We start from the raw sequence: 26,729 nt of genomic DNA, 5'->3' as shown, positions 1-26,729 counted from the left end.
ACCCAAAGATGTCGTAGAGATATTTGGTGGGTCGGTGTTGTATAATATTTTTCTTTTTAAAAAATTTAATCATTATTATCACCCTATTATTAAAATAAATTAACCTTTAATTTGATTATATTAATATTATATTAGTAGCATCTCCATTGTATTAATGGGTTAGGTGGAAATGTATCCTCCATAATTAATATTCATTAATTACCAGATTTTTTTTTTTCTAGAATGTAAATTACATAAATTTTGAAAGAGAAAAAAAAAATTGAGTTCCAAGCAATAACTATTTTGTAATAAAACCAAAATGAATAAATATTGGAAGAGATTTGGGTGCCAAATAAGACCACAAATTTGAATTATTTATTTATTTATTTAATAATACTTTAATACTTTAATTTGATGAAAAACCATATCAGGAGATCTCCATGAATCATGGGAACCCCATCCGACCGAGTCTTCCACTACAAAATTAATTAAATAATAAATACGATAAGTCAAATTTTGCCTTTTCTTTTTCTTTTTTCAACAAAATTTTCCTTTTCACACAATAAAATATTTAAAAATTCCATGTGAACGGTATCATATTTCAATAAATTAATAAAAAAAAGATATTATTATTTTTCAAAGAATTAGATATTCTTTTGTAATTTTAAGTTTTAAAAATATACAAGAATTTCAAGATTTCTTAAATTTGAGTATTTAATTAATTTTCCCGCCTTTAATTATATAAAATATTTTTTAAAATTTAAACTAAAACATGATTTTAAAAAAAATTAATTAATAATTCAAAAGAAATATTAATCATTCAAGTCTCCATTGTGGTCAAGAGAGTGGGAGGTTGGATTTTGCATGCGCATTGAAAATGGTAAGTTTTTATTATTTTTAATTTTTTTTTATAAAGCTAACTTAAATCCAATTTAATAAATGTTGAAAATCACTTTCAATATTTATTAAATTACTTTATTAAAATTCGCCCAAAATTAACAAGATATTACATAATTTTTTTTATAAAAATAAAAACTTAGGCATTAGGTGTTTTAATACATAGTTAATCACTTGCCATCTACATTTTTTAAAATAATTGTTGTAATTAAAAACATTTAATTGTATAATTAAACATTGATTAGGTATTATCCCTTCATGAATCAAAAGTCCATACTCTAATAATTACAATCATTAGAGCTCAACTATGTGGGAATTATTATTATTTAACCCAACAAATGATATTGGGACTTAAATTTTCAAATGTGCGCAATAAATAAATTAATAAAAAATAAGATTATCCATATAATAAATAAAACCACGTAATGAATGACAAACACTGAAGTCATATTGAATATACCCTTTGATGCATTTACAAATATTAATTAATATATATATATATATATATATAATTAATTAAATATGAAAATAATAATAAAATAAACAACCATTTAACCTCCCACGTGCTATTAATTTAGCTTTAGGCCTACCCAGTTGACGATTGAAAATTCAAAAGGAATTGGAAAATAACTCCACAAAACTCACTAGTAGATATTGTCAGTCAGTCTCATCTCTATTGCATTATATCTTTACATATCAATTCAAAAATTTAAAACGTTAGTATGTAATAAAAAGGTAATATGATCTGTCCATTCATTAGAGGAACTAAATTAAGGATGATTTATTGGGTCTAAAAATGGAATTTTTGCATAATCTTATCGGATCTAACACGACTAAGTGACTAAGGTAGTGAATCCAATGAGGTAAAAATTGAGTAGAAACTTGGAAGTGACCCCAAGTTTGATCCCAGAAAAAAAGATGCATTCACATTTGTCTGTATGTCCGGCGGGTTGTTGAGGCAGCGTTCAATGATGGATATCAATTCCTCTCTCTTTGGGTTCTATAAATTGCACATGTTCATCTGGGTTTTGCCACAATTCTGTAAGTCTTACCACAATCTGGCGCTGTCTTACCTCTTTTCTTCCCCTCTTCTCTGCTTGCTTCTTCCTCTATTCGATCATATTCATGGCTGAGGTTTCTGGATCAACCAATGGACACCACGCTGTTTCTTTCAACATCAAAGATGAATCCACTGCCGTCACCAGCAGACAAGAAGCCGACTGGATCTCTGTTCCTTTCATTCAAAAGGTCTTTCCCTTTCTTCTCTCTCAGATTTATGATTCAATGGCTGAGATTCTTTTGTTTTTGGTGTGGAAATAGTTGATTGCAGAGATTGTGGGGACGTATTTCTTGATATTCGCCGGCGGGGCGTCGGTGGTTGTGAATTTGAGCAAAGACAAAGTCATCACTTTCCCAGGGATTGCAATTGTTTGGGGCTTGGCGGTAATGGTGATGGTTTATTCTGTTGGGCATATCTCCGGTGCTCATTTTAACCCTGCTGTCACCATAGCCTTTGCCACTACCAAGCGATTTCCATGGAAACAGGTAAGCTTGATCATGATTTGGTAAAATTCTTGAACCCCACGATACAATTAACCTCTAAAACAAGAAAAGCCAAAGCTTTTTCCATTTTTGGTGAGAAATTCTTGTGCTTGTTACAAATCCCCTGTTCTCCAAAGCTGATTCCAAAACAATTGGACTTTGTTGCAGGTGCCAGCTTATGTGATAGCTCAAGTTCTTGGATCAACATTGGCAAGTGGAACACTGAGGCTAATATTCAACGGAGAACAAGACCATTTTTCAGGGACTCTCCCAAGTGATTCATATTTGCAGACCTTTGTGGTTGAATTCATAATCACATTTTACCTCATGTTCGTGGTGTCTGGTGTTGCCACTGACAATAGAGCCGTTAGTTCATCTTCTCTTTATGATTTACTCCAATTCCCAACTCTAAACTTCAATATAATTTGGTTTACTGATCCTTACACAGATTGGTGAACTTGCTGGACTTGCTGTTGGCGCCACAGTGCTCCTCAACGTGATGTTTTCAGGGTATTGAATCTTAATATCATCTTCAAACCCATATCCTTAGGCTTCCATATCTAATTTAAGATGTGGTTTTTCAGGCCAATAACAGGAGCGTCCATGAATCCAGCAAGAAGCTTGGGGCCTGCTATAGTATCAAGGCAGTTCAAGGGGTTATGGATATACATGGTAGCTCCCACGTTTGGTGCAATTGCGGGTGCTCTGGTCTACAATACCATCAGGTTTACCGACAAGCCTCTACGAGAGATCACTAAAAGTGCGTCTTTCCTCAAAGGACAAGGGCGCAATGGCTCGGCTTGAGGAGCGTTTGCCTTATATATAACAGCAAAACGCCATTTTTCTTGCTTTCTTTCTTGTATTTCAAAGTTTATGCAGATAGAGAGCGAAAGGAGAGAAATTTGGGTGTTTTAGTTTTAGTTTTAGCTTTAGTTTATCCAAAACATGGATATGAAGTAGATTGATGTCGGGACTCGCGAGGAAAACTAAGAATATCCCACATTTGAATAAGACCGAACTTTTATGGCTGCATGAATGTTCACATGAACCCTGTCCTCCTCCATCTTTTTACTGTGGAGAGAGAGAGTTTGTAACAAAACAAAACAAAACTTCCTCGTACTTGACAAACAGGATGTCTGCACAACTTACTCACTCGCTGTGACGATCATAAGTAACGAATCAAAGCGGACAATATCTGTTAATAGTGAGCTTGTAGAGATCGAATGGTGCGACAGTACGAATATTGGCCCTCAAATGAGGTAGATTGTGAGATGTCATCGGTTGTAGAGGGAATGAGTGTGGAAACCTCTCCCTAACATATGTATTTTAAAACCGTGAAGTGGATGACAATATATCGGGTTTATGCATCAGCAACCAAACATTTGGATAAGGGGTGGGGCTGTTCTAATCTAATCTTGTACCGAGATGTGGTTGCTGGTGGAGCTTGCATCAGCAGATCCATCCCATATTCCAGGAAGGCTTCTCGGACTAAAACAGAGCAGCGTAAAAAGCAACAACATCATAAACGATACCATGCTAACCCATATATAGATAATCTTCCTCCACCACCATACAATCCTTTTAAACGGGGGAAGCTCGAATTCAATGATTATGGATGCATCATATATTTCGGGTATGCCAGCACCACGATCATTGAACTCTGCTCGCTGTTCAATTGTAACCCTTAGACAGGCAGTCGGTATATCTCCTTGGGTGAAGCCTTTAAGCTCAAGGTTCAGAGTCTGTGACTCTGATACATACCCAGTAACAAGAGGCGCAAGCTTCAGGATAGTCAGCAAAAGGCGAAGGGGCTCACTTTTAAACTGTAACATGCATGGATGCCTCGAGGTTGCAAGAATGTCACCGCTAGCAGAAAGAGAGTCAACTCTTACCTGGAAAACCCCAAGATTTCGATTGTAATCAGACTCTGGCAATGTTAGTGAGACAATGACATGAAATTGATGATGCAGGGGAACACCCCGCAACTGGGTCTTCCCGGTAGGCTGTGGAGGATGATTTGAATCAGGCAAGATTGGCACCAGAGCCTCGGGGCTGTGTTTGGTGTAGTCGAAGTTTATTACTTCTTTGATCTTCGCAGGCTCCTGGACTATGAACCTCATAAGAAACGCACTAAATATAAGCGCGGAAACCAAGAGGGCACATAAAATGATATAAACAGAGGCCGACCATATCAAACCCCACGCACAGCGGTGTCCAACCTTCCAAAGATACTTGCAATCCTCAACTCGTGCAGATACCGCTGGACCCACCACAGCAATTACAACTTCCCAAACCCCCAACAACTTTCTTATGACATACGCTACGCCCAATTCGCCGTCCGAGTTAATCTCCGCGGTAGTCATGGTCGACACCTCTGTATTCTCTTCATTTGCGCTACACGAACCTGGCGACGAGCTAACTTGAAGGGATAAAGACTCTGATCCCTCGAGTTCTGGGTTTTTTCCATCGATTGAACTCGTTAGGGAACTGATAGAGGAATCTGAACTGGGAATCTCGCCTGTGATACTGCGGCGAGCAGAGGTCCGACGGCGTAATGAATTGACGGCGGAGGGGGCATTCTCAGAGGAGAGTTCGGGCACCGGTGAAGCGGACAGTGGAGGTTGATCGGTGAGCGAACAATGCTCCGGTGGGAAATGGTGTTCGTTAAGTTTGTTTTGGTGGGATTCCATTAGCCAGATGGAGCACCCAACTGCGCAATCTAATAAAACCAGGGCAGGGGATTTCTTACAATCTTGTGTTCTATACGTTTATGATCAATTATATTAGTTTATGTCACCTAAGTAAGTAATTTAAATATGTATACGTAATTAAAATAATAATGCATCACATAATTAATTAGCTTAGATTAATAAAAATAATGGTTTATAGAAGTTCCTTTAAAATAATTTTAAAAAAAAAATACTTTAAATTTAATTTTTGATAGAAACGGTATTTTTTCCATTTTTAAAAAATTTAGAAATAATCCATAAGATGTCGTTTGACGATTTCGTTCATATATTGACGTGATAGTAAAATTTTGTTTAATTTTTTTTTTTATAAAGGTAAAATATGTTAATGTTACTTTTAAAATTTTATGGCATTCTTTAAACCTAGCGTAATGATATTTTTTTAAAGAGTATTTTTAAAATAAATGTAATTTTTATATTATTTCAATTTTTAAAAATTTGTAAGTATATTTTAAATAATAAATATAGAGTGGTTGAATAAAATATTAAATAAAGGAAATTAGTTGTACGTTATAATTAATTTTTAAAAATTATTGGTTAATAATCAAACATGCTGAAATTATTTCAATGAATAATTTATAATAGAGAATTTTCTTTTTTTTTTTAATATAATTATAGTTAATGACGTGATTAAAATATTCATCAAAATCAATTTATCAATTATTTATAATTATCTTTAACAAGTCATTAAGTCATACTTCACCATTAAATAAAAGCTTTTAGAATTTGAGCATTAATAAAAGATAATTAAGACAGTAGTTGATAATTATTTGAATTTGAATTTTAAAAAATGTATTTATGATTAAGAAATTTGAAGGGTTAAAAACAAAAATTAGAATGGTCGGGGAAATAAAAATGAAGCTATCCCATTTCTTCTCCGGTTGCTGTTGCTTCCAATGTTCTCAATTCTGCTGCTTTAATGGCCACAACTCACAAAACCCAGGTTTTGTTTATTTGAAACTGACCCACTTCTAAATATGGACGCTTTGACCACTACTCTTTGCAAGTCCATCGAAGCTTTAGGGCGCGGTTTTGATGTCACCGCCGATATTCGTCTTCTTTACTGCAAGGGAACACCAGGGTCGAGGCTGGTTCACCTCAATGATACCCACACCAGGGATCTTGTTCTCTCTGATGGGCTTGTGGTTCTCAATGTGCCTGATGATGTTCAGTGTTCTTCAGAATCCAGGGTAACCGAAAACCTCCCTGTTTGCAGCTTCCACAAGGTGAATTCCCAGCTGTTCTTTCAATTGGGTCTTGTTTCTTTTTGCTTATGATTGACCCCTTTTGCCCCTTCTTGAACTTCCCTTCCTGAATGCTTGTTGATTCAAATGTCAGTTGAGTTTAAATCGGTAGAGCATGGGCTCCTGAACAAACTAACCTGCAAAGAAAAGAGCCCTTTTGTCCATCACTTCAATTCAGCTTGATGGGTCCGAAGCTTCAGATTAGCCCGATCAGGTATTCGCCATCTCCATTATTCTACTGGCTTCAAAATGAGTGTGACCTTGTTAAATCTAATGGTTCTGCTGATGAAGTAGATCACAGTTGGCCGTAAACCTGTAACTGGTCTTAGGCTCAACCTTGAAGGCAGCAAGCAGAATCGACTTGCTATCCATCTCCAACATCTGGTGTCTCTGCCAAAAATTCTCCAACCCCATTGGGACTCACATGTTGCCATAGGTGCCCTTAAATGGCATGGCCCTGAGGAGCAGGACAGCAGGTGGTTTGAACCCATCAAGTGGGAAGAACTTCTCACATGTAAGTACAGCGCCCATAGAGTATACAGAAGCCAACATTGGAGACTTGTCTGGTGTTCACATCGTAACTGGAGCGCAGCTCGGTGTTTGGGACTTCGGTGCCAAAAATGTACTATATTTAAAACTTCTCTTCTCAAAGGTACCTGGCTGCACGATTCGGCGATCAGTCTGGGATCATAGCCCCTCCACCCCTGCTACTCCAATGAGATCTCATGGTGCCTCATCATCTTCCAAAACAAGAACTTCTCAAGATAATAAAAAGGAAGACAGTTCAGCCAATGCTGGAAAACTTGCAAAAGTTGTAGACTTGACAGAAATGTCCAAGGGACCTCAGGATATTCCAGGTCATTGGTTGGTTACAGGGGCTAAGCTCGGGGTCGACAAGGGAAGGATAGTTTTGCGCATCAATTACTCATTGCTGAACTACTGATCGGTCCTTGGTCGGGTATCCCTTCTACAAACTACAAACAAAAGTGGAGCATTTTTTTGCACAGAATTCATGTGTTCTTTTCTCCTCTCGTCCTACATTGTACATCTTTTTAGCTTTATAGCCATTTTTTCATGTTGATTGTCAGAAGCATTTAGTTATAGCCATGTTCTTGTTGTATTCATCACAGTTGTTCTTGTTAGACGACAAGGGCTTTGCTGCTAAATGATAATTGCAGGTAGGATTAGGACCATCCCTTTTCATTTTTGGTTCCTAGATTCCTGCCTATCCACTAAATAATATCCCGCCCATTTTAGGTCGATGCTCGAGAATAAAACGTCTATGATACAAGTATAAAGTTTATTGGATGTACATGAATAATAGAATAGATGCTTTTGAATAAAATGTGTAACACAAGTGTTTATTTATGTACACGAGTATAAAGAAAGCACTAAGATGACTTATTGCTTGGTCCCAATCTTTCAAATTGTCATTCGGGCCAACCAGAATTTATCCACCTTTTCCTAATTCTAATATTCATTTCTATCTATATTTTCTTACCCGATGCTTTAGATACAGGACGAAACCATGATTTGTTCTCTCATACGTTCATCGGCATAAGCACATTGTATTAGCTCCTCCAATAATTTCTGTCTTGAATAAAGTGATTAACATTAATATAATAAATGATTAAGATACTCATAGTGTATACAAACTTTTTAAACAAAATCAACTTTTCTATGAGACTATATCCTATGGAAAAAAAGTTCGCCACATATTTCTATGAATGGAATAACTCACTATCATAACACAACTGTAAGGATTCTCTAAGGTCGATAACTGATATAATAGTGAAGCAGAGGCATGCAGTTATGAACACGCTATCAGAGGTCACACTATTCTTACCATGCAACAAGAAACCGAAAGCTATCAGTTCATGACAGCAATGGAGGATCCTGGCCAGTTCCAATAGTATGTTTGATGTTCTTCATTTGAGCTCCAATTAAGTTCCAATCAAGGAGGTTAGGTCCTTCAGCTGATCTCGTGAGTTGCGAGGTTTATCTGCTAGTTCATTTCTATGGAGGAGATGCTTGAGGTAGTTGAAGGAAAAGTGGACTGGAAGGGAAGATCAGCTTTCAAACAAAAACATGGAGGAACTAAATCTTCTTTGCTCGCACTAGGTACGAAATCATTTACTCATCAACGTTTTTAGATGTAGTGAGCCAAAGTGTAACAGCCCAAGGCCAACACTAGCCGCATATATTGTCTTCTTTGAGCTTTCTCTTTCAAGATTCCCTCAAAGTTTTAAAACGCGTCTATTAAAAAGAGGTTTTTACACCCTTTTAAAAGAATGTTTCGTTTCTCTCTCCAATCGAGGTAGGATCTCACAGAGAAAGAGATCACAGAACGCGCTGTTTAGCAGGCTACACCCTTGTATGCTCATTGTAATCACAACAGAGTTTCTTGTTTACCTTTTGGGTCTTTTGTTGCAGTGACATATGGTTTCGATCAAATGGCAAACTTCGCGCTTGCAGTGAACTTGACTACGTATTTCAATACTGTGATGCACTTGGAACTAGCGGATGCGGCCAACCAACTGACGAATTACATGGGAACATGTTACATTCTCTCTATTCCAATGGCTGTTCTCGCAGACACATGCTTGGGCAGAGTCAAAACTGTCATCATTTCTGGCTGTCTTGAGTTTCTGGTCAGCCCAACTTTACTGGCTTTACTTTGCTGCCCCTACCGATTCCCATATGCTAAACACTGTTACTGTTATTTTAGGCGCTAATATTGCTCATGATACAAGCTCACTACCCGAAGCTCAAGCCACCACTTTGCAATATATTTGATAAACAATCCCACTGCGAGACAGTTGGAGGAGCAAAAGCTGCCCTCCTCTATGTTCCTCTATATGCATTAGCTATTGGGAATGCAGGCATTAAGGCTGCATTACCACCGCATGGAGCTGATCAATTTGATGAAAAAGACCCCAAAGAGGCGATGCAAATATCCAGCTTCTTCAATCAACTGTTGCTAGGATCGTCCCTCGGTATAGCTGCTAGTTTAACTCTTGTTGTGTGGATCCAAGACAACAAAGGTTGGGACTGGGGTTTCGGGGTATCTTCTGCAGCCATCTTGTTCGGTATAGTCATGTTTGTTGCTGGATTGCCACTGTACAGAATGCACATTATTTCTGGGTCTAATGCAATCGTCCAAGTTTTACAGGTATGTCCGTGAGACAAGCAAAATTCAGAGTTGGAGGCAAATATATTGTTACTTCTGTCCAAATAAATGTTGTTTTTAGGTCTATGTTGCAGCCACTCGTAATAGAAATCTTGTCCTTCCCGAAGACCCTGCAGATCTTTATGAGATTGAAAGGGACAAAGAGGCTGTTATGGAAGAAGACTTTCTGCCTCATAGAAACATTTGCAGGTTTTGTACATGAAACTCTGTTTAAACTTTCTACTTTGACAGCCCCATAAGCATTGAATACCATGATAACTCGAATATACAGGTTTCTAGACAAAGCGGCAATTCAACAAACACCTTGTAGGCAAGTTGACACTCCCGAAGCTTCAAGCCCTTGGAAACTATGCACAGTGACCCAAGTAGAGAATGCCAAAGTAATTCTCAGCATGATACCAATTTTCTGTTGCACAGTGAATATGAGCCTCTGCTTTGCCCAGCTCCAAACATTCTCCATCCAACAGGGCCTCACCATGGACACAAAACTCACACCCTCCTTCAACATCCCTCCGCCGTCACTCACCATCATCCCAGTCTTCTTTCTCATCCTCATGGCCCCAATCTACGACAAGATTCTTGTCCCCTTTGCTCGAAAATTCACAGGCATCCCCACAGGGATCACCCCCTTGCAACGAGTAGGTGTTGGATTGGTTCTGTCCATCATCTCCATGGCCGTCGCGGCACTAGTGGAAGTGAAGCGTAAAGGCGTTGCGAGAGACCACAACATGTTGGATGCAACCCCTGTTTTGCAGCCATTGCCAATCAGCACGTTCTGGCTATCATTTCAATTCTTCATATTCGGAATCGCAGATCTCTTTGCATACGTAGGGCTTCTCGATTTCTTCTACTCCGAGGCGCCAAAAGCCCTAAAATCTGTCTCCACTTGCTTCCTTTGGAGTTCGATGGGCATGGGCTACTTCTTGAGCACCATAATTGTGAAGATTGTGAACAGTGCTACGAAAGGGATTACGAAAAATGGAGGTTGGTTGATTGGAAACAACATTAATCGGAACCATTTGAATCTCTTCTACTGGCTGCTTTCAATCTTGAGCTTCATCAACTTCTTCATCTATATATTTGCTACCCAGAAATACAATTACAGAAACCATAAACCAGCCATCTCCGCCATTGATGATAGTAGGTAGGGAGCCATCATGAGAGAAAAAAAGAAACTAAATTATGCTTAGAATTGAAAACTTTCAAGAACTATGGATCATAAATAATTTGTGTTAAATTTGTAAAATTTCTACCTTCTATGGCTGATGGTTGATTTTAGCTACTCTACATTCAGCATCAAATATGCGCATATTCTTGTAATAAACTTAGATTCCCAACTCCGTATGCACTGCCGGTGGGATAGGTTCAAGTCGCCGCCCTACTGAGCCCACATGGCCCGAAAGTCTATAACCCACGACACGTCGTCATGAAAACCTACCCAAATCTCTCACAACAGTTCAGTCAACGAACTTCAATACTCCATTTTATTTCCGTCTTCTTCTCTTCTCCGCTTCAATGGCGAACCCAGAATCCACCCCTATCCAACCCTCTGAAGGGGAGAAGAACGTGTATTCGGTCTGGGCTCTTCCTCCAGAAGATGTTACGGCCAGAATCAGGACTCTCATGAACAGCCTCAGATCCGAGTTCGGCGGGCCCCAATTCGAGCCACATATCACTGTCGTTGGGGCTATTCGTCTCACCCTTGACGATGCCCTAAACAAATTCCGCTCGGCTTGCGAGGGGCTTAAGGCTTATCAAGCCACCGTCGATTGTGTATCTACCGGAACCTTCTTCTACCAGTGTGTTTTTCTCCTTATTCATCCTACCATTGAGGTTCGTCCCTCTGTTCTTTATTTTACCTCCTTTTCTCTGTTTGATCGTTCTCTCACTCCCCCTTTTCTTCTTCTCAGGTGGTGGAGACTAGTTCACATTGCTGTGGACATTTTGGTTACAAGAACTCTACCCGTAAGATCCAGTTCTCTTGCGTTAATTTCTTGTTTTTTCCATTTTTTTTTCCAAAAGATATCTTATCCATAGGTTGTTGATTGTTAAATTGAATCATGAATCACATTCAAAATAGTAAATTCAGCTCTGCTTTTCCCTTCCCTCAGATTGTTATGAACATACAGTAGACTTTGATATCTCTGGGTCAGCGTATGTATTTCTAGACTAAGATTACAGGATGAACATTCGAATTTTACGTATTGGGTATTAGAAAACTCTTTAGGATTTGGTAAATTAATGGGTCAAGCTAGGCCTTGGAAAAGAAGTTTTGATAAACTTGTTGGTATTATCCATCTTGTTGGTGCTACTGATGCCAATTATCTGCAAAATTGTCTCGTAAGCAGTCCAAGTAGTTGAGCTAAATTTCTTCTTTACAATCAAATGACAATAGAAACGGATTAGCCATATGAAAGTTAAATGCAAGCCTGTTGTCAAATTCAAGATGTTTAAGCAATGAATCAAAGAACTATGCTCGTTTCGGTACAAGATAACGAGGATGCTTCTCGAATCTCAACTAATAATATGAATGTCATGTCTGTATCAGCTTACATGCCGCATTTGAGCCTACTGTATGCCAACATATCAGATGAACAAAAGAAGCAAGCAAAAGAACTAGCAGAGAAGCTGGACGAAGCCATTAATGGCCTGAGCTTCCCCATCACTCGTCTTGCACTATACAAAACAGACACTGGAGATGAAACTCTGAAGTCCTGGGAGAAAATTGCAGAACAGGATCTTCCTTCAAGTTAATAAGCTTCTGTTTATATCTATACACCCCATGAACACTGTTCTTTTGGACAATGTCTGTACTCCTCTGTACTTGTTAACTGGTAAAAAAATAAATGTCAGCTGAAGGCATTACTATTTTATTCTTGTAAAAGAGAATTAGTTTATTATCTAATATAAATTATAGACAAATTTAAATCTTGATTGTGTTTTCAATAAATTGATGAATTGATTTAGAAAGTTGACCACACTTGTAATGTAAAATTTTGATCTTTTTTTAGATCAACTTGGGCAAGTGGATTTTTTTTTTTTTTTTTTTTTTTTTTTTCTTTTGGTGGTGTGTGCAGATCTATTGAAAGCCTGAAGCCAGGTTGAATGGGGTTGTAAGTCAATTGCCGAAGTTTTACTCCAATCAATCGCCATTGCTCAAATAACGAGCCCTGCTCCACGGCGACATTCTTTCTATCCACGCGGGAACTGCTTGTCGTCCCTCGTTGTCATCATCATCCCCAGGCCCACCTTCCCAGTCCACTGTCCTTAAAATCTTCCTACCTTTTCTCATTAATTGTTGTCCCGTCCCTCTCTCTCGCAAAGCAAAAAAATAAGCAAATTGCCTTCCGGATCGGCTTCCAAAATTTACTGTGAAGCTTTTCCAGATCCAGCAATCCAACTGGGTGTTGGATTTTTTTATATATCAGGGTTTAAGCTCCTCCTTCTCTTTCAAATCCAATCTACATTCCTACGATTTAGACAGATACTTGTATTTCATTCTTCTGGGTTTGATTTTTATATTCCCTGTGATATTTGAGGCAATGAAGAGTCCGGTGAGGTTTAAGTTGGGGAAACAGTCGTCCCTGGCGCCGGATGGGCATCTCGAAGATTTGGAGGAGCTGGTCAAGCAGCACCAAACTGAGGAGGGGATAGATTCGAGGGTGAGGTTGATGTATTTGGCCAATGAAGGTGATTTGGAAGGGATTAATGAACTGTTGGATTCGGGAGTCGATGTCAATTTCCATGATATCGATAACCGGACGGCTCTGCATATTGCTGCTTGCCAGGGATTCGCCGACGTCGTCGCTTTGTTGCTCGAACGTGGCGCTGAAGTCGACTCCAAAGATCGCTGGGGGAGCACGGTAATGATCACATTGCTCTCTCCTCATTTTCCATCACTAATATCTTCGAAATCTTCCTCTTCTCTCTCTCTCTCTCCCCTACTCTAAATTTAGCAATGTGTAAAAGACTGAAAGAAAGAGTAGTTTTCACTCCAGCCCATCTCCAATTCCACTCCCAAATTCGGCCCATTATGCCGTTTGGATCGGAGTTCATACAACATTCTAATCATAATGGACTGTGTAAAATCCGTTGCTGGGGAAGTTGGGGTATGAGGGAAGATGATATAAGACGATCTCTGTTGCGTGATTATGTTGCATTCTTCCTTTTCTAATACAATGCGTCGTGAAAATTTGAAAATATTTGTGTAATATACGTACAATCTTAAATTGTCTAGTGTCTGCTTAACAGCCTCTTAGGGATGCCGTGCATTACAAGAACCACGATGTGATCAAACTTCTGGAGAAGCATGGTGCAAAGCCTCCGGTATGATCGTAATTTCATAACTCTGCATTTACACTTCGGTGGATTCTGATTCATGGGAGAGGTATTGTTTATTACAGGTGGCTCCCATGCTCGTGAAGAATGCCCGTGAAGTGCCAGATTATGAAATTGATCCTAAGGAGCTTGATTTTACTAACAGTGTGAACATTACCAAGGTAAAATTGTGTCGAAGTGCGTGTTTACTTGTTTGATTTGCCTAATTCGTTTTTTGTAATTTGTTCGTTACAGTTGCTTGAGACTTTGAGTTATCTTTGACTGTTACAATAACTAGGTTCTATTATTTCCATTTTCTGCCTTCAAATTCTTAGTCGTCTAAGGATTCTTCACATTGGAAACACTACTAGGGAACATTTCGCAAAGCATCTTGGCGTGGAACTGAGGTTGCTGTGAAAGAGCTTGGAGAAGATCTATTCACTGATGAGGATAAAGTGTGGGTTCTTCGATCTACTCTTTAGTCTTTACATCTTATAGCTCATATGGCACCTGAATCTCTTGTTTTTATTCAGGAGGGCTTTCAGAGACGAGCTTGCATTGCTTCAGAAAATACGACACCCCAATGTTGTTCAGTTTCTAGGTGCTGTTACTCAAAGTTGGCCGATGATGATAGTTACAGAATATTTGCCAAAGGTTTTTCCAATCACATAATGTTGCAAAATAGAGAGACATACTTTAATCTAAAGCTTGGTTTTATTTCAGTTGGAACCTTGATTGAATTTTGTTTTCTTCTGTTTTTGATACAGGGAGATCTTGCAGCATTATTGGGCAGAAAAGGAACACTAAAAACTATGACCGTTGTGAGACTTGCCCTTCATATTGCAAGGTCTATCTCTCAACTGAACGAGTTGATACGAACTATTATTCTTTTTAAGCTTAATTTGAGCTGCTAATTATGATCTAGAATGCAGTTACTGTTATTAGGAATAGAGTAGGATGTCATATTGCAATAGGATGGGTTTTAGTTTTCTTTAGGCTTCATATCCTTTTGAAGGAAATCATAAGTAGAGTTTTGAAGTGATATGAAGGATCCTCAGAATATAACAATTATAGAATTGAATGAGCTGTTGAGGAATTTTTCTACTTCTAATAAATCATTGGAAACCAAGCTGTAAATTATGTTATGGAAAAGAAAGATCTGATAGTTAATCTGTACAGTTCTGGTTAATTGTGCTCGGTGAATGATTTTCAATCTCGATACATTCCACAATTCCAACGGTTAACTTTCTTGCAGTTCTGTTGAGAATACGTGTTCCCTGTATCGTCATCTTTTCTTTAAATTCACTTTTCCACCTGTCTTGGCAAAATATTCAGGGGGATGAACTATTTGCATGAGAACAAGCCAGCACCAATTATCCATCGTGATCTTGAGCCTTCGTAAGCATTCCTGTACAATAACTCATTTATCCTTGGGATTTTTGTTTTTTGTTTTTAACTCTCTCACGAGTGCTGAGTACACGTAGCATTCTTTGTTGAACTTAAGAATATAAATTTTTCACCAAATTTCTGAATCCGATGACAGTTTTTAATATTGCTTTGATCAAGATTTCAGAAATATTCTGAGGGATGATTCTGGCCACTTGAAAGTAGCAGACTTTGGAGTTAGCAAGTTATTGACGGTTAAAGAAGATAAACCTTTGACCTGTTCAGAGACTTCACGTGAGTCTCCTCTGTCTTGAATTCTGATCTACAAACTTTTTACAATGGTTCATACCCAAGAAAACAGTAATTTTAGTCCTCTTTTGAAATAGAATATATGGTTCATTGATGCAATAACTCTTCCCATTCTGCACTGATGCATCAGCCCTTAATCGTCATCAAGTCAAATGACACATGATATTGATTGCTGAAAACTCAGGTTTAGTTTTTCATTTTATCTAATATTATTATTTTCCCCCCATTTATAGGGAGATATGAAGCTCCGGAGGTTTTCAAAAATGAAGAATATGATACAAAGGTTGACGTATTTTCGTTTGCTTTGATTTTACAAGAGGTATACATACCTGTCTTTAATTTGTTTTATTTTATGTATTATCAGGCAAATCTTTTTTCTAAGATTCTTCATATTGTGGTTGCTCCTGTTTGTCTTTGAATTTAGAGAATGGTGGCTCTTTGTTGACGCAGCATTGAATGATTTAGAAAACTGTTGAAATGAGTAAAGTCTTTCTTGTTTATAAACTACATAGCATTTCCACACTGACCTCATGATGGTTGGTTTCGTGGAACCGATGTGTCGAATGCAATGAGCAATTAGATGCTTATTTGATAAACAATTTTTTCTTCAATCCTTTTATGACATTATAACCATGAAAGATTTAAGGGGAATATGCTTGAGCATATAAATCGTTTGAAGCATAGACAGTTTCCAAACTAAGCTTTCTGATCGACAGTTTGAATTCTGATATTAGTGATTTGCTATAATCCAGATGATTGAAGGCTGTCCTCCATTTCCCGACAAGCGAGATAGTGAAGTTCCTAAATTGTATGCAGCAGGTGAACGTCCACCATTTAAAGCACCACTTAAACGTTATGCAAATGGACTAAAAGAGTGAGTTCTATCTACCCAAGCTAATTGATTTAAATTTATTATGAGCAATGGTAAATTTCTAGTTTGTTTCTTATTTTGTTTTAAAATTTTAAAATCAGGGGTTCAAAAGCTCTTGGGTTTTTAGTATATCATTTTTGTAAATGTGGTTCTTTCTTATCGATTATGTTTTTTAGTCTCTCCTGAATTTTCATCATCGCAAGTCTCATTTGTTTAAAAAAGAAGATAATATGCACGTCGTGAAGCTAGCTGGTTCTCATAGCTATCATGCACTCGGAAATATTCCACGATTCTTCTCACTTCCAAGTTGGCATCAGAGCCAAATCAATTCTCATGTAGTTCATATATTCATTTTGTCGAAGTGAAAATAATTTGTTTGCAGGCTAATTGAAGAATGCTGGAATGAGAAGCCAACTAAAAGACCTACTTTTAGGCAGATAATAACCCAGCTGGAATTCATTTACAATAGATTCGGTCATAAGAGGCGCTGGAAGGTAGTTCATGGCCTCTGCTTTTTCTTGTCTCCCTACCCCTAGAATTGTTTTAGTGTATAATCTTTTTGAAGATGCAGACATCCACTAGAAAGATTAGCCATATACTTGTTCACGTGGCTCTATATTTTTGTTGATTTTCTGATTAAAAATTTATTGGAATAAATATGAATTTTAAGCAAGTTTATTTTTGGCTTCAACATACATACAGGTCAGGCCATTGAAATTCTTCCAGAATATTGAGGCGATGTTGAAGAAAGATCGTTCCCGTCAAAACAGTTTGAATCTATCAACACATTCTTCTGCCAGCAGTATATGATTTGTCAGATTTTGGTCCAATATTGTGTTTACCTTCCCAGCTTCGTGTGATGAAACGTGTTTCACAGAACTAACTTTCTGACACTCATAATTCTACAATTGTCATTGATTTTAGAATTCGTGAGAGTTTGGGATGAGAAACACCTGCACCATTGTTGATTAAATACCGCCTTTAAATCTGTGATAAATTCAGGATTGTTAGACCCAAATCTTCAATGTTACTTTGAAATGCAAGATCTTAACTATCTAACACCTTTGATCTTGTCGGATTGGAGGCCCTCTTTGGGCTTGTTTTTAACTATCTTTCACATTTGATTTACAATTCTAGTTTCTCCGGGACATCCTTCTCTTGGGCTTGTTTTTAAGTTTGTTGATAAAAAGAAGATCGCACCCTTCTTCTAAAATCTCTTATTTTCAGGAAATGTGTGGATGGATATGAAGATGATGACAAAGAATTCGGCAAATTCCAAGTTTGGACCTTAATATTGTGATAGTTGAACAACAAAGATAGGAATTCCATTTCGTTGACTGTTTACCCGTTTATGTGCAGATTCAGGAGATACCAGCACTAAGTATATCAGCTACCAACTTGGAAAGGGTTTGACAAACAGCTATAGACATAAGTGGCAGGAAAGTACCAACTTGTAAGTTTCAGTTTCAAATTTGATCCTGTTGGTAAAAAGAACCAACTTGCTGGCATGAGAAGCAACTATTTTTTGGCTGCAAATCTTCCAACCATACTTGGGGATTGAATTTGAAGTTGGTGAGTTGATTGCTAATAGCTCGTTTTAGCAAATTGGAAAAAAAAAACCCCAATTCTCTCAGATTGAAAACACTGGTTGCTGTATCTTAAGAACATCCATTCCTTAAAATCTCCATTTCCGGGGCAATCAACAGTATCAAATCCACATGGGAAATCAGATCTTCTGGTTAGTTTGTTCATCACACGTCCTTGAGAAATTCGTTCTATATGATTACAAGTCCAGCCAGAAATGCCTTTTTTTATTATTGTTATCTTTGTTTCCATTTTGATGCCGCTGTTTGGTCACCATCATGTGTGAATGTGAAGAATTGCCTGAACTCTGCCTGGAAAATTAGAATTGTAAAGAAAGCAACTTCTAGTAATATCATGTTATTGCTTTCTTTTAATTGAACCTATTTTTGGCCACCTTCAAGAAGACACCCTTAAAGAGAGACAGCTCAAATCTCATCAAACAGACTGAAACACACTATGAGAGACAAGAAAATATTGATCTCACTTTCCAGACGAATATTCAACATTGTGAAAACAATCATTCTCTTTGTCAAAAACAAGAAAAATATGAAGATCTGCAATTTTCTAAACATTTGGTCAGAGTTTTCTATGGTTCGTCCCAAGCCCTAAGATTCAATAGACAGCCTCGACATTCACTTGCGTCCTTAAACGGCTTGCGAGAGGAAAGACAAGTCTCAATAACAAATTCTTTCCGCATGTGTTGTCCTCACTCATATTCTACCTATAATTTTTTTCAAGAGGTCCAGACGTAAGGTTCTTAAAGCAAAACAGAAAGGTACCCCTCTTACTATTATGTGTTTTAAGTCATTCTCAACTATATTTGCATATCTTCAAGTGCTTTTTCTTATAGATGTAGTCTTGATTTATTCATGTATCTTTTTTTTACTTACACGGTTACACATAATCACTGAAATTAAAGCCTTTAGCAAAAAGGTGAGCAGTGTATATATGCTTTTAAAGCAATCCATTATCAAAGGTTCACCACATGCTTTCTTTGAAACATATTCTCATTAAGGTATAAAAACACAGCAATTTTATGTTCCTTTTGCAAAGGAGATCTGCAAAATGTTCAGGTATAGAGCTCAGCATGGTGGAAAGGAAAAGCTTTGCAGAAAAAAAAAGTATGTCAGTAAAGCTGAGTTGCCTTCTGTCCAAAACTGCAATAACTGAAGAGCTTTAGCAACTCAGCCAATTTCATCTCTACAAGTTGGTTCAATTTTCCCTTACTCTCTTACTCTGTCTAAATTATTGCTTTGTTTATACACTTCTCTACCCCTTCTCCCACTCAATTTCTATTAATGGAGTTTCATTGAAGTTGCACATAAAATGAGGAAGAACAGAATCCCAAGTTCATAAGTTGAATGTCAATTGCCATACTTGGTTTCATACTTCATTCACAAAGCTTGGAAATTGAGGTACCTCAAAGTGGAGCGAGATCGAAGCAACTAATGTCTTTGAGTCAAATTTATTAGCAAAAAAAAAAAAAAAACCCTTTTTTTTGTTGGAGATCTATTGATAGAATTGATAGGTAATGGACTACAGACATAGATAGAGTCAAATCTAGACTCATTACAACTCCTATGGCACTACATGTTGAGCTATCCATCCATTTTTAGTGGCAAGAATGGACCACCTACGTCCTGGTTTTATAAAGAATACGCAAGAAAAGCACTTCAAATGGTGATCCGTCCTGTTATAAGCGTAGGGTACGTAGGACCCCTTACGAGTTCAGCTCGAGCATGGTGTTATTTATTGATTTTTCCAGATATAAACATAAGAGGAAGAAGCTAAGCTAAGTTAGCTGAAGAAATTAAGATGTTTAATGCAGAGATTAGAAGAATTGAAGAGGGAAGGTTGAAATACATGGGTATGGCAATATGGCATTTATGGGGTTTAGGTCTGATGCCATTGAAGCCCTTCACACTAACCCTCTTTTGAGAAATTAAGTGCACTGCTTTTTGTGGTCCCATTTCAAGACAATATAAAACTCACAGCCCTTTCTTTCATTGTTCTTGTTTCTAATTGCCCATTTAATTTGTATAAGAACTAGACAGACATTATCCCCAATTGTTTGAACAAAATGATCAAGCCTGTAGGATGAGTTCAATCTGTTTTTGGTAAGCAATGGAAGCTGTGTTTTGTTTAATAAAATTAAGATAAGTGTCCCCAAATTGCTTTCAATTTCATCCTATTCGACTTCAAACGTTGCAATTTTAACATTAAGTTTGAATAATCATCGTAATGATAGATTTTCATGTAAAAATTTGTGAGATTCCACATTGGTTGGATAGATGAACGAAACATTTCTTATACGGGTGTAGAAACCTCTCTTTAGTAGTCGCGTTTTAAAATAAGAGATTAACGGCAATACATAACAGGCCAAAGTGGACAATATTTGTTTGCGGTGGCCCCGAGTTGTTATAAATGGTATCAGAGTCAAACATCGAGGGGGTGTGCTAGCGAGGACATTAGGTTCCCCAAGGGGGTGGACCGTGAGATCTCACATCGGTTGGAGAGGAGAACGAAAGGGTTCCCCAAGGGGGTGGACTGTGAGATCTCACATCGGTTAGAGAGGAGAACGAAACATTACTTGTAAGAGCGTGGAAGCCTCTCGGCTTGAGGATTTGTGAGGTGATCCTTCTTATGGGGAAGTTTCATTAAAAAGGAATTCTCCCTCTCTTTGTAATTTGGCATTAAGCTTCCATCCCCTCAAAATGGTCCTTGTAGTTGGGGGTAGATATCAACATTATTTCCTTGTCCTCCCAATCTATATCATTTATGTTAATTTATTAACTTAAAGTATTAGATTTAATGTTAATTTAATATGATCTTCCAATAATAGAATTGTTTAGTGTTGAGTCTTGTGATAATATTTGAACATACATGTTACAACCCAACAACTTAATTCTACCATTGATAGATATTATTCGTTTTAATCTATTACGTATCGCCGTCAGTCTCATAATTTTAAAACGCGTCTATTAGAAAAAAAAAAATTCTACACTCATATAAAGAATATTTAGATTTAGTGATAGCTTTTATTTTCTTAATAATGATTCATTGGTTTGTGGAATTGATTATAATGTTGATGAATTATTATCGTGAACTAAGTTGTCCATATTATTGTTTTTAGAAAGTTTTTGGGTATCATAGATTTGAACTTGGAATGGAATGTATTTTTATCGATTAAAATTTAGATGGTTCAACTATAATTGTTTTTAAAAATATGGATGAGACTATAATACATTAACCGATGTTGAATCTTGACCAAATATTAAAAAAGTTGTAATCTCACGTCGAAAAGGTTCAAGAAAGCGACGAGCTCTAAGTACTATAAAAGTAGCTTTAATTTTAGTTTTGGTTTCAAATTCGATTAGAAACATTTCCAAATTAGAAAGTGTCTAAATAAGCTTTGTGGTAGTAACATTGTCTGAACTTTGACATTAAAAAAGATTTCTTGAAACGCGCTACAATATCGTTAGACCGAGCAACGAATTCAGCGGAGATTCAAAGAAGAAATTTGTTTAAAAAAAAAAAAAAACCCAAGTTTTCCAGAAAGTACAGTGTTGTTCATATGAATGTTGAGCCACAAATTGGGCACATGAAAGCTTTTGGTGTCAGATTGGCGAATTGGGCATCATTTTGAGTGTGCAAACCTTTAGATCAAGTGCTCCCATGAATCCATACTTGTTTTTTGAACAATTAATCATATGGAAACCGCTACCAAAGAGTAGTCATCAATCCAACGACTTGTCATTACAATATTTGGTGTTTGAAAAAAGTAGGTTGACATATCGAACCATCATTAATCAGACCATACGAAATGAAAATGCATAGAGTTTTAAATATGGAGAAATGGGAGCTTTCAGAAACTGTATGCCCCTCTTCATACAACAAATTTGATGTCTGGGATGGGACTCAGGATACCTTCTATTATTACCTTTACCAAACCACACTCCATAAAACATTATCACTCTGTTTAAAGGAGCTTGATTATGAGTATCCATTCTCTTATGTATGAACAGATTCTGATATCACACAGAAAACCCAGATATCAAAAACTGGATTTGGGTTTGAATGATTAACATAGAGAGAGTATTAGTTTGGCAGATCATGGGAGATGAAGAATGTTTTGCATATTAACAGCTATAAGTCATTATCTTTGGCTTTGCTATGGTCGTTTTGTTCTCTAATCTGTGTAAAGCTTTTTAACCTCAAGCCCAATAATGCAACTTATTCCAACATCCCTGTCAACCCATTAATAATCACTTCACAAGTCCTTTTCCTTTCTTTCTTTCTCTCTCTCTCTCTCTCTAGGAGGAGCTCTTGAGATGCCATTGTTATGCCCAAACCTTATCAGTCACAGCTCACAAGAATGAAAGTTTAGAGCTAAAAGGTTGAAGTGGATTAAGTTAGAAGTAGAAGGCTTTGGTAAATAATCCTTTCTAGAGCTGATAAAGGGTCATTTTCTTTACTTTATAAATACACACACCTCTTTCGCTACCTTACTTCCATTTCTTCTTCTCCTCCTCCCCTAATCTTTGAGGGATACAAAGGCTGTGTGGAGAGATTTCTTTTTGTTCTGTGTTTGAAAGTTCCTTCTCCAACCAGCTCTTTTCCCTATCAGGTTAGTGATCAAAATCTCTGCCTCTTAAACCAACAAAATAAAGCTTAGATTCAGCTTCTGATTCTCTTGCTTCTTCCTTCACCTGTAAATCCATGAAAATGGCCCTGAAAATCTTCTTCTCTTTGATTCCATCTCTTAAGGAATCAACAGTTGTTGGGAAAATGAAGATTTGGGTTTTGATTTTGATGAATGATCTGTTTGGAATTGATTTAGGTAAGGTGCAAATAAGAAGAGAGGATGTCAGACTCACCTCAGAGGAAGATGGGAAGAGGAAAGATTGAGATTAAGAGGATCGAAAATACAACAAATCGTCAAGTCACTTTCTGTAAGAGACGAAATGGGCTGCTCAAAAAAGCTTATGAACTTTCTGTTCTCTGTGATGCCGAAGTTGCTCTCATCGTTTTCTCAAGCCGCGGCCGCCTCTATGAGTATGCTAACAACAGGTAAACACAAACACTATCTACTTTTTTTACATTGTTTTCTTCAAATCTTCCTTTGTGTAACTCATTTTGGGAATCTGGGTTATGTTGAGAATATATTCATTAGCTTTACTAAATTTCTTGTTCCTTGAGCTGTTTTTATAGTTGTATGAGGTTGTGGGGATTGTTTTTGCTATTATTGTATCACTTTGCTTGTTCTTGGTATGGTGGATACATAGATCTGGTGTAAGAGATGGAAAGATTGAAAGGAGTAAGCGTTTTGGTAAACTTATGGAGGTCTCTCAGGACACACCTCTTTACATTACCTTACCTTACCTTACCCCTTCCTCCATTGTCTAAAGCTTCTGTTTCTCTCTCTGTCTCTATATATCATCTCATGAGTCCAATCCCCTTCATCTCCTTGACATTTCCTTAATAGAAACGTCCATGTTGGATAATAAGAAAGGGAAAGTACAGTTTCAAAACTTTGTCAAAACACCATATACAATAATAAGCTTATTAGGGTTTCAAAGTTTGTCAAAACTTGTGGGTTTCCTTGAAACATGCTAAAACACCCTTTTCCAACCAATCACCTCCAACTCAAGGATTGAACTGCCTAATTGTTGGTTTCCATTCAAACCCTAAAATACATTGGGATTTGTCCTGATTATTAATGGGTAATCCTTAGATTAAACATGTATTAACAGAGAGAGAGAGGGGAAAAGGTGTAGCTTTTTTCTACCACAAACAAAGTGAGCCAATAGGAAGTCAAAAACTTTACACAAGTCTTAGGTTTGTCTGCATTGTTTGGGAAATGGGGTGTCTGGTTTTAGGGTTTGGGTTCTGATTTTTGGTGTAGGGCTTCAAGAATCTTTGGTCACGTCACTCAAGATTTTTCAGTTTTCAGCCTCCCTGACAAACAAAGGGTTTCTGTCACAATTACTAAAACGGGTTCCTTCCCGTTTCAGATTCAATTCAATTTCATGTCCCTCCCACCAATTTTCTTTTCAAACCATGTTCATCTCTCTCTCTCTCTCTCTCTCTCTCTCTCTCTCTCCTCTTCTCTCTCTTGAACTCTAAACCAGAAGAGCAGACCAGAGAAAGGGTCATCCCATGGAAGAAGAAACTGAACTGGGCTTCTTAAATTTACCACAAAGTTTGAATCTTTGAAGGGTATTTTTAGAGAGAGAGAGAGAGATTAGGGTAGGGAAACTGGTAGAGCCAAGCCAGTCGGAGGGCATGAGCATTTATCTTTAGTAGAGCACAGCTTGGACAGCCACTGATTGAAACGGACGGCTATGATGTACACAGTGTTAGAGACAAAAGGCTTTACCGCCATTTTTTTTTGTTTTGGAAGGAAAAAAATCTGGTTTTTACACTGTATCGAGTTGGATAAGAGGGTGGAATTAAGCTGATTGTCCATTGAGTAAATAGATCAATGACAGTTGGCAAATTCTGGTCCGTCGATTGGATTAAGCCAATCATAAAGCGAGATCTGTGCCAGCATGTCTCAGACAGCCAATCACCAGCTCGACGAAATTAAGGTATCAGTGCATCGGTAAAGGAAACCATGGATATATGCTTCAAAATAATGATATTTAAATGTGGGAGAGAACCTTTTTTGTTGTACATTCCGTCACATCATTGGGAGCCATTTACCCTTTCAACTGATTTCTATCATTCATTTTGCCTTTTGTGGGGTTTCGTATTGGATTCATTTAACTAAGCGAGTTGGGTTAATGTGACACATAAAAATGTTCCTTTTTGTGGATCAAAAACATGTCTCAATGCTTTGTTTGTTTGGTTGTTTTTTAGTTCTCTCCGTCATAAAAAATTATCATAATTTTACTTTAATCAATGTGTATAATTAAGGAACCCTAATCAACGTGCTATGGTGTTAATTTAGTTTATATTTTGGTTAATTACAGTGTGAAGGCAACCATTGATAGATACAAGAAGGCATCCTCGGATTCCTCAAACACTGGATCTACTTCTGAAGCTAACACTCAGGTACACTTCGATTTCACTAAATTTAAAGAGGAATGTTGAAGGGAAATGGTAATACAAGATTAAAAAACTCACTATTGAATGATATCCCAGTTTTACCAACAAGAAGCTGCCAAACTTCGAGTTCAGATTGGTAACTTGCAGAATTCAAACAGGTATTTTGAAGAAAATTTATGAACATTTCCATTAATTCAAGATTTTAAAGCTTCATCATCAGAAGAATGTTGTTTCCAGGAACATGCTGGGTGAGTCTCTAAGTTCTTTGAGTGTAAAAGATCTGAAAAGCCTCGAGAGCAAACTTGAGAAAGGAATCAGCAGGATTAGGTCCAAAAAGGTTGCTTTTCATCCTTGTTTCTCAAATAACTTAGTCTCAAAATGAGTAGCTAACATTTCTCTGTGCTCTCTCTCTCTCCCAGAATGAACTCCTCTTTGCTGAAATTGAGTATATGCGGAAAAGGGTAAGCTTTCATATCCCAATTTGATACTAATCGTTTGAGGAAGTAAACGCCTAGTCTTTTTATCAAACTCATAAAGGAAAGAACACCGAGTTACCTATGTTTGGATGATCATCTATTGAAATCTTCAATGCAACCTAATTTCTAGCAAACTTGATGATCAATTTCAAGCAAAAGAATCAACTTTCCAAATGGGTTGGTTGAAAGTTTAATTTTTCCAAATGGGTTTCATTGATTTTCCTCTAAATCATAGAAAAAGATCAATCCTTTGAAATTTTGTTCTAGAAACTGTAAAGGGAAGTCCCTGGAGTGATTCTATGTTCTTCAATTGAATGAAAAGCTTTGATCTTTGCAGGAAATTGATTTGCACAACAACAATCAGCTGCTTCGAGCAAAGGTCTCGTTCTTCAATCTCTCTATCTCTCTCTGATACGAGCAATTAAGATTCAAACTATGGAAATGTGTGCAGATTGCTGAGAGTGAAAGAAATGCCAACATGATGGGAGGAGAATTCGAGCTGATGCAATCTCATCCCTACGATCCCCGAGACTTCTTCCAAGTGAACGGCTTACAACATAATCACCAGTATCCACGCCAAGACAACATGGCTCTTCAATTAGTTTAAGGTTCTTGTGTTGTCTTGTTTGTTTTACTGTTAAATGAAGCCATTCTCTCTGTATCTAACAAAATACCGACCGAACATTTCGCTGCAGTTAATAATAGTATGGTTTGAAGCTCTCTGGTTGGTGGATTATACGGAGCGCCCAATCTCTGCTGATTGAAAGGTACTTGAAAGGAACTTGAAGATCATACCTCATCTATGCCTTACCAAAGTCTTAGCTTCTGGACTCTAAAAAAAGACATATTCCAATATATAAATATATATATATATATATATATATATATATATATTATATGTATGTATGTAATGTTGTTGTCTGGTATGCATCCAAAACATTAATAACCTATCTTATCTTTGTGTTTAAATCTATGTCTGTCATACAAACAACTAACATATTGTCTCATACTTCTGTCTTGTTTTCTGTTTCACGGTCTCAGCTTTCTGTGATTCCTTATTTTGTTTCTAATTATGATGTAATGGCTGATTATTGGGAAGATTGAAACTTTTTAATTGATTACTTACCTTAAGTGCAA

The 26,729-nt window shown here is 37.2% G+C and overlaps 5 protein-coding genes and 1 pseudogene across 6 annotated transcripts; 5 read left to right on the top strand and 1 right to left on the bottom strand.

Annotated features, from left to right (window-relative positions):
• Positions 1-1,909: 1,909 nt before the first annotated feature.
• On the top strand, positions 1,910-3,581 carry LOC111804171 (aquaporin NIP1-1). Its single transcript, XM_023688884.2, has 5 exons — positions 1,910-2,124; positions 2,197-2,421; positions 2,587-2,784; positions 2,867-2,928; positions 3,003-3,581. The coding sequence occupies exons 1-5, from the start codon at positions 2,002-2,004 to the stop codon at positions 3,220-3,222; spliced, it is 828 nt and encodes a 275-aa protein (XP_023544652.1). The 5' UTR covers positions 1,910-2,001; the 3' UTR covers positions 3,223-3,581.
• Positions 3,582-3,711: 130 nt separating this feature from the next.
• Positions 3,712-5,195, bottom strand: LOC111803658 (seipin-2 pseudogene; annotated as a pseudogene).
• Positions 5,196-8,388: 3,193 nt separating this feature from the next.
• On the top strand, positions 8,389-10,886 carry LOC111803667 (protein NRT1/ PTR FAMILY 4.6-like). Its single transcript, XM_023688175.2, has 5 exons — positions 8,389-8,530; positions 8,843-9,060; positions 9,138-9,581; positions 9,661-9,788; positions 9,871-10,886. Exons 1-5 carry the CDS (start codon positions 8,428-8,430, stop codon positions 10,745-10,747), a joined length of 1,770 nt encoding a protein of 589 aa, XP_023543943.1. The 5' UTR covers positions 8,389-8,427; the 3' UTR covers positions 10,748-10,886.
• Positions 10,873-12,472, top strand: LOC111803668 (cyclic phosphodiesterase-like). Of its 2 annotated transcripts, none has more exons than XM_023688177.2 (3): positions 10,873-11,427; positions 11,505-11,564; positions 12,148-12,472. In XM_023688177.2, exons 1-3 carry the CDS (start codon positions 11,115-11,117, stop codon positions 12,351-12,353), a joined length of 579 nt encoding a protein of 192 aa, XP_023543945.1. In that variant the 5' UTR covers positions 10,873-11,114; the 3' UTR covers positions 12,354-12,472. The 2 variants fall into 2 exon arrangements, with proteins under 2 accessions (XP_023543945.1, XP_023543944.1); XM_023688176.2 differs by having other exon boundaries at positions 10,929-11,432; positions 11,510-11,564.
• A 325-nt stretch (positions 12,473-12,797) lies between these two features.
• Positions 12,798-18,233, top strand: LOC111803877 (serine/threonine-protein kinase 12). Its single transcript, XM_023688479.2, has 12 exons — positions 12,798-13,462; positions 13,851-13,925; positions 14,003-14,098; positions 14,288-14,373; positions 14,450-14,570; positions 14,684-14,763; positions 15,252-15,314; positions 15,490-15,596; positions 15,845-15,930; positions 16,364-16,485; positions 16,865-16,976; positions 17,185-18,233. The coding sequence occupies exons 1-12, from the start codon at positions 13,142-13,144 to the stop codon at positions 17,290-17,292; spliced, it is 1,377 nt and encodes a 458-aa protein (XP_023544247.1). The 5' UTR covers positions 12,798-13,141; the 3' UTR covers positions 17,293-18,233.
• A 4,301-nt stretch (positions 18,234-22,534) lies between these two features.
• On the top strand, positions 22,535-26,690 carry LOC111803876 (floral homeotic protein AGAMOUS). Its single transcript, XM_087127576.1, has 9 exons — positions 22,535-22,693; positions 22,907-23,136; positions 25,041-25,122; positions 25,213-25,274; positions 25,354-25,453; positions 25,536-25,577; positions 25,930-25,971; positions 26,044-26,200; positions 26,288-26,690. Exons 2-8 carry the CDS (start codon positions 22,931-22,933, stop codon positions 26,197-26,199), a joined length of 690 nt encoding a protein of 229 aa, XP_086983702.1. The 5' UTR covers positions 22,535-22,693; positions 22,907-22,930; the 3' UTR covers position 26,200; positions 26,288-26,690.
• Positions 26,691-26,729: the final 39 nt, after the last annotated feature.

Source organism: Cucurbita pepo, chromosome 10, assembly GCF_057944985.1.
Source record: "Cucurbita pepo subsp. pepo isolate OVF chromosome 10, ASM5794498v1, whole genome shotgun sequence".
NCBI classification, from domain to species: domain Eukaryota; kingdom Viridiplantae; phylum Streptophyta; class Magnoliopsida; order Cucurbitales; family Cucurbitaceae; genus Cucurbita; species Cucurbita pepo.
This window is presented reverse-complemented; position numbering and strand designations above follow the sequence as displayed.